The sequence below is a fragment of the Octopus bimaculoides genome, chromosome 16 (genome assembly GCF_046866305.1).
Source record: "Octopus bimaculoides isolate indiv1 chromosome 16, ASM4686630v1, whole genome shotgun sequence".
NCBI lineage: Eukaryota > Metazoa > Mollusca > Cephalopoda > Octopoda > Octopodidae > Octopus > Octopus bimaculoides.
Genome location: NC_142943.1, coordinates 26,818,564 through 26,837,249, shown reverse-complemented (window position 1 = coordinate 26,837,249; position 18,686 = coordinate 26,818,564). Strand labels below are relative to the sequence as shown.

Below are 18,686 nucleotides of genomic sequence, written 5' to 3'. Positions count from 1 at the left end.
ACTGTAACTTTTCAGATGATTTTAAATTTGTTTCTTACCCATGAGAAGTTTGTCTGAAGCACCCCTACACCTAACTTCTTGAATGCAGCACACCTCAACACACCTCTGTTCAAGCATCTCAACAATCTCGTCAGACCTACATAGGATGTGGAAAGGGACGTGACACGGAACATGGAAAGGAGGGATGACATTCAACATTTGAAAAGAATGTTTCATTGAGCGTTTACCAGCAGACATGTATCAGTTCCACTCACATTAATATTATCATTCATTCATGTTCAAATGGCTGTCTCTACTGGCAGTAAGTGTAATACAACCATTGTCAATATAAGCACTATTAATACAAACAGAAATGGATCAATAATGTAAATAAAGAAAACAGCTAATTGGTTAAGTCATTATAAGTAGAAAGAAAAGAAAAAGGTAGTTTCTTAATTGACTAAAATGTAATGAGGTCTCGTTTCAGTACATGCATAAATGTGGATGAGTCAACTGGTGGGGACAGAGGCATGAAATGTTTCTGTTACAAAGGAGATATTTCTGGAATATGTTGTGTTGGGGACAGGAATAATTTGGTGCATCGTGTATAAGGAAGGCCAGAAAGACTGCACTTTTTTGAGCCGTAAGGAGACAGAGGAAGAACAGAGAAATCAGAAAAGAAAGATTGTAAATAGAGATATGCCTATGATTATTCTAAATTAAGACTAGAAAGAGTTACAGGTAGTACACAGAAGAGTAAGATGAATCAGGTGGTGCAAAAAATTAAAATGTGTAGTCAAAGGCCAGAAAGCACATCTAATGAACAACAAAATTATGAGAAACATAAGTTAGCTAAAATTAAATCCAATTATAGGCAGGTTAGTAGTTTATAAGGTAGAAATGCAAAGAGATGATGTACAATTAAGGCAAAGAAGAAGCAACACTTTGCTGGTCATTTCATTGCACATGGAAGAGAGCAAGTGGTGTAATTTCAAGGACCATGAATGTATGGTGGGGTTTCTATAAAGTAGCAACAACAAGAAGAAAACAAGAGGAAAAACAGAAGAGGTTGATCACTGGCAATGGCAAATAAATTACTATTCTTGGTTTGAAGAAAGATTTTAAAAAGAATATTTGTTATAAAATACTCTGAATTAAGTACATATAAAGTCATTCATCTAACAGAAACAGTCATAAGATTTAAGTAGTTGGCCAGGAAGCCAAAGATCAGGTAAATCATTAAATAAAATAGTTATGTAAAATTCTGCACCAACAAAATACTCATATAGTCCTTCCGTTTAGTTTTCTTAACCACAAGCTTCTTCTGATATGCAAACATTATGAACTGAATAAACTCCCAGTTACCTTATTTAGAGAATAGTCTATTTACTGACCTTTACTATTACAACTGGGATGTTGCGTGATATTGAGTCAAGAACTGACTTCAGAGTTTCAGGTCCACCTCTGATCATTACTGCAACAGCTGGAATCTTGACTTCTGTCTCTAAAATTACAGCAGAAAATATAGACTGGTTAAGAAAAATATATATACCTGATTAAGGTAAAACATATCTGATTACTATGCAAAACATATACATGATTAAATTTTAAATTATACCTGGTTAAAGTAGAAGGTATAACCAGATCAAGGTGTAATGCATACCTGGTTAAGATACAAAATATACCTGTTTGAGGTTTAAAAAAATATAACTGATTAAAGGAAAAAGTATATCTTATTAATTATATCATAATCTATACTATATATAAAACAGAGATGTGTGTGTAATCGCTTTTCACGTGAAATCGACTTCACCAAATGCTTCCATACTTGTGATGCGTGAATAATTTGACCTCTGATAAATCTTAGGCTCTTCATTTGATTTTTTTAATTAAAAATAAATAATATTGCTTTATATTTAAGATTCACTTCTTTAAAAAGGTTCCTCAATGTCAACTTCCGGTATTGACGTAACAACGGCAAAAAGCTTCACTCTCTATTTTGTGTGTGAGTGTGTGTGCTCGTGTATATGAGAGAGAGAGAGAGAGAGAGAGAGAGAGTAAATACTACATACACACCGCTCTCTCACTCTGTCTCACACACACATACACATGCAGACACACACCCCTTGACTCACTCACACTCTGTCTCTTACAAACACACACATACATAAATGTATGCAAACATATTTACAAAGACACACGTGTGTATGCGCGCGCGTGCGTGTTTGTAAGAGACAGATTGTGAGTGAGTCAAGGGCTGTGTTGTCATATGCATACATCCAAAGATGTATGTATATTTATGCATGTACGTATACATGACAACAAACCTCTCTCTCTCACTCACACTCTGTCTCTTACAAACACACACATACATAAATGTATACAAACATATTTACAAAGACACACGTGTGTATGCGCGCGCGTGCGTGGGGGGTTTCACAATCGCCATTTATTTCAATTACTCATGTGAGGATATTCACGTAAATCATTTTTTTCATTTAATCCCCATTTTAATTTTCGTAAAAGTTTCCAAGTACCAATGAGGCTTTTTGGCACGTCTTCAATTTTCCCCATTCATGAGAAGCGCCCAGCCATCATTCATCTGAGAGTCCATCTACAGAATGTCCTCTCAAATTTCTATACAGCATATTTTGCCTTTTTTCTTCAAGTATATAAGCAACAATTTCATTCCCGAGCAACGCCGGGTGCCACTGCTAGTAAGTTATAAAATATAACTGATTCTAAAATATTCCTCACATTAAGTATAACCTCATTTAGGTTTAAAATGCATAAAGTACAACTTGACTACAGCATAAAATTTAGAATAAGTTCAGGTCTTACAAAACACAAATCAATACCATGATGATGATGATGATCATCATCATCATCATCTTCATCATCATCATCTATATCAACACCATTTAACGTCTTTCCTCCATGCTGGTATGGGTTGGATGGTTTGAGAGGAACTGGTAAGCCAGTAGATCACACCAAGCTCCACCATTTGCTTTGGCATGGTTCCTACAGCCAGATGTTCTTCTTAACACCAACCACTTTACAGAGTTTACTGGCTGCGTTTTTATGTGGCACCAGCACCAGAGAGGTGACCAAGTAACTTGCAAAATAAGACCCATCAACTGAGAGGGAGAGTAGTAGTGAGGGAGGTAGTTTTGTGCCAGGTGATGAGAATTTAGAGCATGAATAAGGGGACAGAAACAGGTATGTTGCAGTAGAGGAGATACATGGCTGCCCCAATTGGAAACAGGTAGAGAAGAGAAGAAAGAGAAGAGGGTGAAGAAGATGTGTTCCGGCATTCCATCAAATTACAGGGCGGTATGTATATAGGAATTGGTACAGAGGATTGGATAGGGTGAGTGGGGAGGTACATTCATGAGAGTGTGAAAGGTGAGTAGGAGATGGAGGGGAGAAAGATGCAGTGAGAGGTGAATGTGAGTGGAGGGAGAGGGATAGGAAGATATGTTTTGGGGGAGAGATTCATCAGAGACATGGATTGTGTGCAGGGGTATAGAAATAGACAACATGCCTTTAGGACCTCAATTCCACTGAGATGGACAGATCTCCTGAAGCCCAAATGATCAATTATCTCAGTTCTTTGTCATATCCTCTGTGAAACTCAAAATGTGAAGGTCATTTCACCTACTTTTTCCCACATATTTATTGGTCTTCCCCTTCCTCAAGTTCCATCCACCTTTATATATATATATATATATATATATATATTAACATGTGTGGCTTTCTAAGATATATATATATATATATATATATATATATATATATATATATATATATATATCTTAGAAAGCCACACATGTTAATTCAATTTGTCTCATAATCAACAACTAACCCATCTCTTAAGGAAACAATACTACACAAAGCTAATACTCTTTTACTAATACAAGATATATATATGTAGATGTTAAATCCATCTGCCAAATATTACAAACAACAGAGAGACTTAATTATTATAAATTTAAAATTGTGCACATATGTTAAAACAGAAAAGATAGGTGTTAGCAACATAGGTGTTTTATATAAATTCTACATAACTTCTATAATCTTTTTTTATTTCAACAGTATAATAAGAACGACATAATGCTCATAAAGAAATATTCTCCCACCACTCACCCTCGTTAGTCTTAAACTACATACAACTAAATCCTTAAGGTCACCACAAATTCTAAACTTTTCAGTTACTGAGGATCTCGCCTGGCAATCTCATATCTATAAATTATCAAACAAGTGTGTCAAAGTGTTGTCTTCCTTTTAAAACCAGATCATACTTCAGCTCTAAACAACTTTCGACAAAATTCTACATTGTGAAACTTTCAATTGATACGGTCCCTACAACAGGAAAGGGGCTGCACTTAAACATCAGGAGTAACCTATATTGCATGAAAATGAACACTAAGCATCCATTTGGTCAAAACTCATTTAACAATACCCTCCAATTTCTGTCTGCAGAAGTTCTGTCCCCAGGCTCTTATACATTTGCTGATAATACAATGGTCATTATTACTCTCATTCACAAGTCTATGTGTTCCCACTCATTTCCCAAACTAACCACTTTTCCAAATACTTCCTCCTCAAGATGCTAATCCTTCAAAATTATATTCATACCCATTACTCTTGTAACACTTATTCAAACTGGCTATAACTTGTAGCTGATCAGCTTGAACATTAGCCACATCTATCTAAGCAATCAACAAATGTCATGAATTAATTGCTTCATCTTTATAGAAAGTATATAAACTACAACGAATATATATTTATCATATATTTGAGAAGTTAGTGTGTTTCTATCATTTACATCTCTTTCTTTTATATATAACTATTGCCTGATCTCTGCTGCCAACACAATGCTCCCATTTACTATTCTGATTCTTCCTTCATCTCATTAAAAGCTTTTCTACTTTCATCATTTCCCTTCCTTTTCTTTCTCATTCTTTCTTTTCCTCTGCCAATCTAATATTAACAATACCTCTTTCACTTCTCTCTTACTTTTACTTTATCTCTCTTCTGAAAACTAAATAGCAAAGTAACAATTTAGTTTAAGACTCGCTTAATATAGAGCTTCTGCTGAATACGTTGCTATGTGCATTAACCTCTAATATTGACATATCAGGTGACTGAAATTTATTTATCAAACTGAAATTATGCAAATTCTAAATTATGGTAATTGATCAAAGGTAAGTTTTCATATTATAATAAATTTTCTTATTGTGTTTCTCTTATTAATGATGGGTGGCCATGGAAATGCACCAAAGACTCTTTATCAGTAGAATATTCTAGATGTAACTGTTTTCATTGAATATTGAGAAAAGTTAATGAATTGAGAATCAATAGAGAGTGGAAATATGTAAAGTTCGATCTTTGTAAGAGTCATTTGTTGGAATAAAACCCTGAGCTTAATACTTCCCTTGGTAATGACTAATGGAATAGTACCAAGTGTGTCTGATTGGTGGTACTGATTTTCACTGAGAAGGAACTTGAAGCCAAGTATTAGAATGTTTATGGTTTTATAAAAGCTGTATGAAGGAAATGATACAAAGTTAGTTGAACAATAAATCTTGCAGAAATAAGAATATAATGTTGATATATTAATCCAAATTCACTGAAGACCAAAGGGCTGTGTCTTCTACTATTTTTGATATGGTTCAACAACAAAAATCTGAAACTGGTTTCTTGGAAGTTGATAGTAGAACTGGAAAAAAACATTCTTGTTTCAGTCTATTGCTTGCCAAAATCTCTCAATATATCACCAAAAGAAAATGCTGATAAGGATTAGTTTATTGTGGATCCCGTGGAGGCGCAATGGCCCAGTGGTTAGAGCAGTGGACTCGCGGTCATAGGATCGCGGTTTCGACTCCCAGACCGGGCGTTGTGAGTGTTTATTGAGCGAAAACACCTAAAGCTCCACGAGACTCCGGCAGGGGATGGTGGCGAACCCTGCTGTACCCTTCTACCACAACTTTCTCTCACTCTTTCTTCCTGTTTCTGTTTTACCTGTATTTCAAAGGGCCAGCCTTGTCACACTGTGTCACGCTGAATATCCCCGCCCCAAGAACTATGTTAAGGGTACACGTGTCTGTGGAGTGCTCAACCACTTGCACGTTAATTTCACGAGTAGGCTGTTCCGTTGATCGGATCATCTGGAACCCTCGACATCGTAAGCGACGAAGTGCCATCATTGTGGATCCCAATTTGCTAGGGGGTGACCCACATAATGTGGATTCAGGACCATCCTCTACAGAACACGTAGAATCAGATGGACAGTATCAGGTGAAAGAAATGATAGACTGCCACTAATTTATAATTCTGAGTGGCACAATCGTAGACAGTATTGAAATCAATCTTTGTAGCTGTCTTCATCTGCTAGTTTTGTCATTTGAGTCTTGAAAGGGTTGTCTATATTTCTGTCTGGGTTCACTTGTTTGATTTATAAAACACTAGCAGAGGCACCCGGCGTTGCTCGGAAACGAAATTGTTGCTTATATACTTGAAGAAAAAAAGGCAAAATATGCTGTATAGAAATTTGAGAGGACATTCTGTAGATGGACTCTCAGATGAATGATGGCTGGGCGCCTCTCATGAATGGGGAAAATTGAAGATGTGCCAAAAAGCCTCATTGGTACTTGGAAACTTTTACGAAAATTAAAATGGGGATTAAATGAAAAAAAAAATGATTTACGTGAATATCCTCACGAGTAATTGAAATAAATGGCGATTGTGGACCTCCCCACGCACGCGCGCGCGCGCATACACACGTGTGTCTTTGTAAATATGTTTGTATACATTTATGCATGTGTGTGTTTGTAAGAGACAGAGTGTGAGTGAGAGAGAGAGGTTTGTTGTCATGTATACGTGCATGCATAAATATACATACATCTTTGGATGTATGCATATGACAACACAGCCCTTGACTCACTCACACTCTGTCTCTTACAAACACGCACGCGCGCGTATACACACGTGTGTCTTTGTAAATAGGTTTGTATACATTTATGTATGTGTGTGTTTGTAAGAGACAGTGTGAGTGAGTCAAGGGGTGTGTTTGTGCGTGTGTATGTGTGTGAGACAGAGTGAGAGAGCGGTGTGTATGTAGTATTTACTCTCTCTCTCTCTCTCTCTCTCTCTTATACACACAAACGCACACACTCAAACACAAAATAGAGAGTGAAGCTTTTTTGACGTTGTTACGTCAATACCGGAAGTTGACATTGAGGAACCTTTTTAAAGAAGTGAATCTTAAATATAAAGCAATATTATTTATTTTTAATGAAAAAAATCAAATGAAGAGCCTAAGATTTATCCGAGGTCAAATTATTCACGCATTACAAGTATGGAAGCATTTGGTGAAGTCGATTTCACGTGAAAAGCGATTACACACACATCTCTGTTTTATATATAGTATAGATATAGATGAGTGACCCCACATGAATAATAGATTGCTCTCAGAGTTACTGGACCATCCAAGCCCACTTTTACAACATGAAATGACTATCAACATAATGCTACAATAATTTCAGCTGTTTTTTCAGCTCTTGCTTCCACAATCTTTCCAGGGAGAAATACAGCAAATTCTGTTTTCAAATTTCTGTAGGACTTGATGCAATTGTGTACCAAATTTCTTAAAAGATGCCAAATTATTGTATTGGTTTGTTACACAATCGTAAACAAAAGAGCTCTGGAGGCTCTGTACAAATCAATAAAGGATAGCATGACAGTAAATCTCAAAAGGGTAAAGTAGCTGTGTTGTTGTCAAGGGACTTCCATCAGATTCATCCAGTGATCTCAAAAGTAACATGAGCCAATAAAATCCATGCCTGCCTTAATTTGACATCACTTTAAATCAAAATTAAAATCTTTAAAATATTTAGGAACATAAGAACTAATCTTTTTGGGAGATTAACATTCTGGTCTAATGAGAAGCTGTAATAAAAATTTTTAAAAGGAATCAATGCAAGAATTAAAAACTGAAAATCATATTATCTGAGAAACAAGAAAAAATGGAATTCTGTAAGATATATAGTGGGGGGACGCTGAGATTACAAACATTTCTAACTGGAAGGAATAAGAAAAGTAAAAAGATAAGAAAGAGCAAATAAATGAATCACTCAATTAGCCATATTAAGAAGAGTGACAAGAGGAGAAAGTGAGGCAGAAGAATGACTATGGAAGTATTTATAAAATAGAGATAAAAAAATGCAATGCCACAGTAATAAGATGGGATTGAAGTGTAGCTGACAAAACAGGACCAATAATGCCAGACACTTGCTTTGAACTCAATCAAGGAGATGAAGAATATTAACAGGGACATCAGTCCAAATTTGACATCAACATTCTCTAAATAAAAGTTACATAAAATATGAAAATGAAGAATATATTTGGAGAAAAGAAAATGATTATCTCAATATAGTGGACTAAGCTACATAGTGGAAGGTACTGGAGACAGACCCAGATATATTTCAACCTTATTGTGACCTCATCAGCAAAACACTGACTCCATTGAACTTCTCAACATACTAATAGGAGAATCACTGAGTAAATGTTGATTGGTTGGCTTAGAAAAATAGAATAGTTTATATGTAAATATATTGGTTTCCAATTTTGGTAAAAGGACAGCAACTTCGAAGGAGGGGGTAAGTTGATTTTATCAACCCCAGTGCTCAACTTGTAATTAATTTATAAACACCAAAAAGAGGAAAAGCAAAGTCAATCTCGATTAGAATAAAAAGGAGCTATGAAAAGCTGCTAAGCATTTTGACCAGCAAGCTAACGATTCTGCCAGCTCACTGCTTTAGGTTAGATATAAATATATTAACAATAATTTAACTATCGCTTATAACAGACTGATTCCCTGTTTAAAAAAAACAAATTAATATGATGTGTATGAAATTAAAATGGTATCCTTAGTATTTCATCTCTGCTCCATATGTTATGTTTAGATTTGTCTGTAATAACAACTTACCTGGGATATTCATTTCTGCAATAGCATTTTCAAACTTTCTTCTGAACTCATCTGGAGTACTCTCATCAACAAAGATAAATTGTGAATGATCAAGATTCAAGTCAAACATTCTTGTGTTGGAATCATCTCTTCTATAATTCTGCCATCTCTAGAAATCAAATCAATATTTTAGTAATTATGCATGTTATCAAAATAATCATCATATAAATATATATGTGTTGTGTTTGTTCTGACATAGTGTTATATCGCATGTTCGAATGACCTCTACTCAACTAATTTCTTTATTACGGCATATAGCCATTAAAAAAGAGGGGACATTACAAAGACAGACAACACAAAACGAGGAGTACATAAAACGAATGATGAAATACGAAATGAAATATTTAACAATGAAAGGATGTAATGGCTTACGAGTCCCCCAAAGCTCGCATTTCCATTTTACTGTTCTAGTTATACATTATTAATTATCAGTCTCTTGTGTCTGTTATGTATTCCATGATGTTCTCTAATTCCATCACATTGGGTAAACTGTCATATTGTATATATATCCCAGTAGGTCTGATTCTGGTTCCAAATAATTCCATCAGCCTTTCTTTTCTCTCTTCCTCCAATAATACCGCTCTTTCATCGGGTTCAAATATCTCATAATTCAGTTTGACTCTTATTAGATTTATTTTTCATTTTTGCTAATTTCTTTCCTATCTCTATATCCTTGTCGTATCTTAACATTGTTCTTATTTTTCGTCCAGCAATCTGCTCTGTTTGTGCTACATATTCCTCTCTCCTCCTTACTTTCTCCTTCCACTCATCAAACTTCTTCTCTCTCACTCTTTGCTCTTCGGTTCTTTTCCTCCTGCTTGTTGTTGGCTCTGGTTCCTGCGTTCGAATCTCCTTACTCTCTTTTTCCATTGTAACTTGCTTCTTTATCTCTGCTTTTCTTTTCTTGGGACTCTTTGGCGGAGACTCTACTCTCGTTCTTTTCTTGTCTGCCACAGCTTCCTCCTCCTTTTCCTTCTCCACTTCTACCACCACTGCTTCTACTACCTCCACCTGCCCTTGTTTCTGGGGAGACCTTGCTTGCATGAGTCCCCTATCTCTGCAGTTGTAGCATATTGGCGGTCTCCCCTCCACCACGACTCTCAGTCAAGTCACATCGGGGACCACCAACTCCTCCGCCATCTTATGTAGATCTGGCAGGGTTATGTGTATCAAAACTTCAAGACCATAACCCCACCAGTTGATCTCCTTCGACTTCTCCACCTTTATTATATCCACCTCCTCCTCCTCGCAGTTGTAGATGATAGCTGCCGCCAGCCATGCTTCGTCAATCTATGGGGGCACTCCCTATCCTAACTCCCGCAGTAGGTCGGTAAGAGTGCCCACTTTGTTGATCTCAAAGGCCTTGTGGCGTGCTTTTTTGCCTCCTCCTCGTTAACAAAGCGCACCTCCACCGTGCCGTACTTTCTTCCTCCCAAGCAAAATGTTACTGCTTTAATCTCTTGTAGACATTCCTCAATTTCTTCGATTTTTGCCACTTCAATTTTTTTCGTTTCTGTGTTTAATGTTCGGTAAACTATTCTTTCTTCTCCGCTCTTTGTAACTCGTCGGCTGGTGGTGTTAAGTGGAGGCAAACTCCCTCCTTCACAATTAGTCCATTGTATTCCTTAAAATCTCATCCTTCCATCTCAACGACCCTTAACTGCAACATCTTGGGTGCCTGGCTTTTGCCCGCCACCGCAGCATAGATACCAGCTTCCATGCCCAACATTGGGTAGAAGAATAAAATTCAACAACAGTTCAATCAACAAATCCAACGACAATATCAACAATTTCAATAACAGTTTCAAAAATCCATTTTCACAACTCACCGCTCGTTGACCTCTACTCAACTGCTATTTCTTTTTTTGGCACTACGGCCACAACACAGAGGGGACACTACAAGGACAGACACAACACCACAATGGAGACAAAAAACATAAAACGATGAGAATAAGATGTTATATAAAAATGAAGAAATGAAATGGCTGCATGGGCCCCACTCCCATGCAGTACCATTTGAACGATTATATGCACTATTTACAAACGTTCAATTTTTGCATTGTTTTTTTTTTCTTAATCATCTTTTTTTTCTCTTTTTTTCCATGTAACACTTTTTACTTTTTTCTCTTTTTTTCCTTTTTTTCTTTTGTTATTCCTTTTTTTTCAACAAAATAATTTTACCTTTCTTTTTCTTTTTAATACTTCATATAAGGCTCCAAGTCTTTTAGCTCAACTACTGGTGGCAGGTGTTCGAATTCCACCATCACTCCGGGCGGGTCAATTTCGTCTCCGCACATGTCTTTCAGTCTCTTGTATGTGTCTTTGTCGACCATAATGGCCTTCACGTTTTCTCCCCACATGCAAAACATATAGACGGCCTGCCCTCCGTTTTCTCCATTTTTCTGTTTCCTGCTCGGCAACAATTTGTCATATATAGAACGAATTTTTCTGGAAAACATCAAATCTGTGAGTGAACTACACGACTCTGCATTTTGATTCAGTGTTATACTATACACCTGCAAAAACTTTGTCATATTTGTATCTTCAAGGATTTCCCGTCTGGTCTTCCTTAAGGCTCTCTTGAATGTGTCGACGAATCTTTCCGCTAACCCATTTGACCTTGGATGTTATGGCGGAGTTAACACATGCTTCATCTGAACCGACTTACAGAAAGTTTCGAACTCTTTCGCCGTAAATTGTGTACCATTATCTGACACAATCGTATCTGGCACTCCATAATGAGCGAATAATTCTTCCAAGAAGTCCAATAGTCGAACTTGTGGTTGGCCTTGAACATTTACACACTTCAGACTATTTGGAATAGCTATCCACCACGATGATATAATGAAAGCCATTTATTGGTCCTTTGAAATCTGCATGTCTAGACCATGCCAAATCCATCTTTGGTCACGGCTGAATCTGCACTGGGGGCGCCTTTGCTGCCATAGCGCATCCCCTCCACTGTTTTACCAGTCTCTCAATTTACTCCTCCATATTCGGCCATTAAAAGTAACTTCTCATAAGGCTCTTCATCCGGACAATCCCCGGATGTCCTACATGAATGTCTTTTAATACTCTGTTTTGCAGTGCTTAAGGTATTACCACTTTTTGTGCATATTGTAAAACCTCATCACATACTGAATAGTGCTTTGAACCTGCGTCCCACTCATTTATATTTTTCGTGTTACACAACATTTAAAAAAATCTTATGTATGAACCTATCATTTCCCGATTTCAATTTGATTTCTTCCAGTGTTACAGGCAAATCACGTGCTACATTGCACAAAAGGTTCTTCAGTTCTATTTCTAGTTTTAACGATGCAATCACCATGTCTTCAAAAGGTTCCTCATATTTTGGAATTAGCTTAGACAACCCATCTGCGTGTCCCATTTTCATTGATGGCAAAAACTCCATCTGGAAATCGTAGTTCAACAGAGTAGTCGCCCAGCGCTGTAAGCGGTTTGCTGAGTGCGTGGGGACTCCCTTTTCCGAACCAAAAATAGACAATATAAGAATTTATGGAATTTTTTACTGCAAAGATTAATGATAACGCCCCTTTTTCAATCTGGCTGTAGTTTCTTTCCGCTGGTAATAGAACTCTCGATGCATGTGCAATAGCTTTGATTTTATCATCATTAAATTTATGCAATATCACAGCTCCTATACCATATTCACTGGCATCTGATGCCACAATTATTTTCAGATTTGGGTCAAAATGAGAACCTTGAAAAACTGTAATTGGACCAAATTGAGCTGAAATCAGAACTATCCATCGATATTAGTATTAGCGTGCTCTAAGTAACAAAATATTTTAATTCAATCGGTTTTTTACGCTGTTGTAATGTATTTTCGGACGTGAAAAATTAACAACGGACTTCACTTGGTTGAATAAGCACGACTTCACAACTAAATTTGACTGCCCTTCTCTCTGAGAAACAACAGCCAAGAGATTCCTGTTTGCATGGGGCCAATATAACTCATAGAATACTTTAACATTAAATACAAGAATTTTGGAATCTGAGGTTTTGTCTCCGTTTTTCAATTAGAAATTCGAGGTTTGTTTATGCTTTTCACTAGCAAATCACATGCGGATGCGAGGTAATACTTCCAAGAATGGAATATTTCATTCTCTTTTGTTGTAGTCGGAATAGTCAAGTTAAGAGAAAAAGATGCTTAGTAATATTTCTCATTTTTTTTCGGCTGATGATTTTAATTTTATTTCTGACGATTTGGAATTTTTTATTATCACGTATCGTCTGTTGGATTGAGATTTGATGTTCGTCTTCCCCTCACGTTTTTACCTCTTTATTTCCTTTTCTCTCATCTTCTTTCTGTTCGCTCTTTGCCTCACTTTCTCTCCTTGCACTTCCTCTCTCCTTGTCTCCCAGCTTATCCCCTCTCTCTTATCTTCTTCCATCACGCTCTGTCTTTTTTGATTACTTTTACATCCCATTCTCGCTCTCTCAACTCCTCTTTCTGCATCTCTTTCTCCACTTCTTCTTTCCCTCTCTTTCTCCCTATCTCCGCAGCATGGACCTCAGCAAAACCAACCACATAAAAAAAAACAGCATTAACTTTGAAATGTCACAGAAACTGGATGCTTGAAGAATTAATAACAATACCAATTGCAGGGAACTTCGCTGGGAGATCAGCGCCAAACACTCTCATTGCAGAGATCCTTAAGAGCTTTTGTTTTAACCGAACCACAGTTCAAATCGAAAGAAAAAGGAACAATTACATTCGTTCCTATGCCTGGAATAACTCCCACATGCAGCTACTTAGTAATTTGCTGAAAGAGGAGACAAAAACTCCAGGGAGGGGGGGGGGGAAGAAACCAGCATTTTAATGGAATCCAAGAATAGTCAGGGTGATTCAGTGAGAGAGGAACACAAAAAAAAAATATATATATATATCACCACTGTGGACAACTGTGACCCCAACTCCTCTCTAGCCTGAACTTTCATAAATCAAATTTGAAGTATATTGAGAAAGAGATGACGGAACAAAACTGGTCTAACTGTCTCTCTCTTAGCAAGATACTGAAATAAAGTCGCAATACTTTATGACAATGATTGCATGACATATGCAGTAAATTTTCTCCAGAGGGAATGGAAGACCAACAGAAAAATATAATTCCCAGGGATAGGAGGATTCTAATGAGACTACGAGCAAAATTCTCAGACAGTCTAAATGGGCTACTAAATGATAGCAAACGATCCTATCTGAAGCAAACATAGCTAGAAATCAAAAATGAACTAAAAAAACTCCCATGAAAAGTAGAGCAGAGAAAAAGAAGCTAGGACTGTCAAAAATATAAAGACAAACCATAAAGTCTTCTATAGATTTGCAAAAGAGTCTGCCTCTGTACGATACAAGATAGAGAGCCACTGTTCGAAGAAAATGACTCGCCGACTGCAGACCCTAAGTGTATAAGTGAAATGCTAAATGTGCGACACAAGAATGTTTTCACCATCCGTTGAGACCACAGTAATTATCTATACCTGATCAGTTCTTCGACATCATAACTCTATGCAAAAAGCTGGAAATTATCGATAACATCGAAATAGAGGAAACTAACGTAATATCATTGATTATATGAGCTCAAACTTAGCCATATGCACTAACGGATTCGTAGCAATCCTCTTAAAAATGCAAAGGGTCTCGAACAAGACCACTACGGTCCTCTTCCAGAGCAAACGGGAGTTAAAGGAAGGCATGGCATGTCCTATTGATAAGGGAGATAGCCGAGCTGATGCTAGAAATTATAGACGTATCTCTAACCTCTCATATCAGCAAAGACATGGAACGCATTGTCACGAGGAAACTGATCACGTTCCTCGAAGATAATGACTTGCTCCCTAACTCGACATAGTCGGAAAACTGGGAGAGTGGTTCCATGACTTCTGAAAAGACAGAGGCTAGGTTATGGCAGTCAATGGAGCTCTCTCCGAGGAGACAGTAATAGTAAGTGGAATCCCTCAGTGAATCTTCTTGGAGCTGCTGCTGATTATAGTGTCACTTTCGAACATGCCCTAGTTACATAGACAGATATACAAATTAGTTATGCCGACTACACAGACGTAGTACACGTAGTCAAGGTATCTTTCGATGCTTATCATTTACAGAAAGACTTAGGTGCCATATATAAATGGGCTGAAGAAAACTAAATGAAAATTAATACAAGTGGATATTAAGCTCTCTGCTACCAGGTAATTAGTGCTCACAAACCACAAAACGATGCTTTGGACAAAAAAGCGTGGTAACTGAACAGTCATGTACAGGGCGTGATCTGGGGAATGATACGACCAGCGATGCGTCATTTCAAGAGGGTGGCAATATACAGGCGAATGGCTGGATAGATTCTGAGAACCTTCTAAACAAGAGACCAGGTGACTATGCTGTATCTATGGAGGACATTACTGCTCTCAACTGTGGTCACCACACAGTGTCAAATTAATAGCGGAACTTGACAGCTACACCAAGAAGTTTGCATCAATGGAACAGCTGAGCTACTGGGAGGGATTGAAAGAGCTACAGCACTACTAATAGATATCAGTGATATATTATAGAAGGTACTGAAGGGGTTGGCAGAAAACTTTAACATCGAAAGCTATACCAGACCCCAAACTGCATGTTGCTGCCCTATACGAAAGTTCCCAGCTACCCGTCTATAGTGGGGACCACGTATTGCAACAGCTTGGGATTTAAGGTTCCGCTGCTTGCCAAAGCATATGAGAGGTTTTCATGATGTAGGAGTAGATGTTTTCAAAAAACAACTTGGCCTCCTGTTGTCCAAGACACCAGATGGGCCGCTACTACAGTAAGAAACTCAAAGGAGGACAACTGTCTCGAACTCATTCTGAGAATGACCATTGGAAAAGGGATTACACGGGCAGTGCTCCAGCATGGACACAGCCTTCATATGAAAAAGTAAAAGAATAAAAGAACGTATGTGTTGAAGTGTATGTGTGTGTAGATGTGTATGTGTGTGTAGATGAAGGTGTGTGTAGATGAAGGTGTGTGTTTATGTACCTGTATGCATCATCATCATCATCATCATCATCATCATCATCGTCATCGTCATCATCATATTTAATGTCTACTTTTTCCATGCTTCAATGGGTCAAAAGAAATTTGTTGATGTAAATTTTCTGTAACCTGAGATCATTCCTGTCATTAAACCTTTCCTGTTTCCAAGCAATATCTCCCCAGGGCCAGTCGCCTTTTTCACAGCATAAACATTGTATGATGAGGATGATGCTCATTTAACACCACCAGGAATGGTCTAAACACTGGTATGCACAAACGCATATACACACACACATACATATATATACATATATACCTACCTACCCACCTACCTGCATACATACATACATACATACATACATACATACATACACACACACATACATACATACATACATACATGCACATACTTAATAATTATATATATATATATATATATATATATATATATATATATATATATATATATATAGTTTTAGGGAAAAGAACCAAGGTTTATGAATTCAGCGATGAAAATCCACTGTCACATAGAGAAAAAAATTATAATTAAAAGTACAATAAATAAGTATAATATAATACAAATATTTCATAACCAACTTTTCAAATAGAAAGAAATTTAAATCGATTAAAATCGAAAATCAATTCTATTAAAAGATATAGCTAATCTTCAGGTCAAAATACAACAATAATAATAAATGAATGTATATATCAACCAACAATAAATAACAAATGAATGTATATAAAATACTTATAATATAAAGATAGAAAATATTATTAAAATATCAAAATAATAACCATGCCATAATCAATCCAACATCCATTATAAAATAATCTAACAAGTATATTATATATGAGAAAAACAAATATTTTTATTATTAAAAAAACAAATTTTTTAATAATAGTATTTTAGATTATTCCATACTTATTATTTAATTTATGTTTCTTAGTCTTATTATTTAAAATTTATTATCTATTAGAATTAAAAATTCATTAATATGTTTTATAATGTAGCTGGATTTTTTTTATTTTGTAAGTTATATAAAGTTTAAATCGTTCATTTATTATTTTAAGAATTATTCTTTCATTCATGTTTTCTTATTATATTCTGTATTTTCACGTAGTACTTTCGCGCGACCTCTTTCTAATAAACGCTATACATCTTCGTAACGTCTAAGTTTCAGTTTGAATTACGACGGCATTTGAATAAGTATAACATTTAATTTGTTAAATAACTTTTTACCATCTTTTGAAAATAATATAATTTCTTGTATTTTTATATTATTCAATTGATTTTTAAAGAAAATTTTAATCGATACCTTTTTTAACACCAAATCATTTAGAAGTGAGAGTATCATTTTAACCTAAATATGACCTCGATTTGATTAGATTTGAAATATTTTCGATTAATATTGTTTAATAATTCATTCTATATTATGATATAAATAACTAGCCTTTTTCTTTGTTTATATTATCTTTAATGGTTTTTTTTTTACTACGACTTAAGCTTATTCTTTCATTCATAATAATTTTTTCATTCATATTTTTATTTCTAATTAACCTCGAGTTTTGACTTTTATGTCTAAGTTTCAGTTTGAAATATAATAACATTTTGATTTGTATATTTTTTACTTTGTTTACGATGGTATATTATTATTTGGAATAAATAAATATTTTTGTATTTTTTATTATTCAATTGATTTTTAATGATAATTTTAATTGATACCTCATTTAACACTAAATTATTTTGAAATTAGAGTACCATTTTAGCCTAATGTAAGACTTCGATTTGATTAAGGTTGAAATATTTTCGATTAATACTGTTTTATGCGATAAATACCTAATCTTTTTATGTTAAACGTCTTATAAATAAATGTTTTTAGTCATAAATAGCCTAGCTTAAATATTGCATCGTTTAAATATGTGCTAATAATATCTTTATTATTTTAACCTCAAACTTCGTTCAAATTGTATTTTAAACGAAAAAAAATTGTTTAGTTTGTTTTTATATATAATATACTTGTTAGATCATTTTATAATGGATGTAGGATTGATTATGGCATGGTTATTATTTTGATATTTTAATAACATTTTTCTATCTTTATATTATAATTATTTTATATACATTCGTTTGTTATTTATTGTTGGTTGATATATACATTCATCTATTATTATTGTTGTATTTTGACCTGAAGATTAGCTATATTTTTGAATAGAATTGATTTTCGATACTTTTAATCGATTTTAATCGATTTAAATTTCTTCCTATTTGAAAAATTGGTTATGAAACACGTGTAGTCATTTTATTATCTTGATCTTATGATATTTACTTTGTATCATATTATACTTATTTATTGTACTTTTAATTATAATTTTTTTCTATATGTGACAGTGGATTTTCATCGATGAATTCATAAACCTTGGTTCTTTTCCTTAAAACTATATATTTATATATATTTTATACTGTGAAACTTAATTTAATTTTAATTTTTAATAAATTGATTTTAATTGAGTTTTTACCTGTAATTTTGGATTTTATTCCTCATATATATATATATGAGGGGTTTAGTTCATTTGTGATCTAAACGAATAGGGACGCGGGGTAAGTGCTATATCTGGTCGACCGTTAGGTTCCAGGATCACAGCTAAAGC

The 18,686-nt window shown here is 35.3% G+C and overlaps 1 protein-coding gene across 8 annotated transcripts in view; it reads right to left on the bottom strand.

Annotated features, from left to right (window-relative positions):
• LOC106871768 (uncharacterized) overlaps positions 1–18,686 on the bottom strand; it is a 1,221,261-nt gene that overhangs the window by 838,483 nt on the left and 364,092 nt on the right. For all 8 annotated transcript variants that reach the window (XR_016244689.1, XR_016244690.1, XM_089364843.1 and 5 more), the window contains exons 25-26: positions 8,969–9,116; positions 1,374–1,483 (exon numbers count right to left, since the gene is read on the bottom strand). Coding sequence is in view for 6 of the 8 variants with exons in the window: in XM_089364843.1 (XP_089220969.1) it covers positions 1,374–1,483; positions 8,969–9,116 (258 nt within the window). In the remaining 2 variants the exon portion in view is untranslated. The remainder of the gene's footprint in view (positions 1–1,373; positions 1,484–8,968; positions 9,117–18,686) is intronic.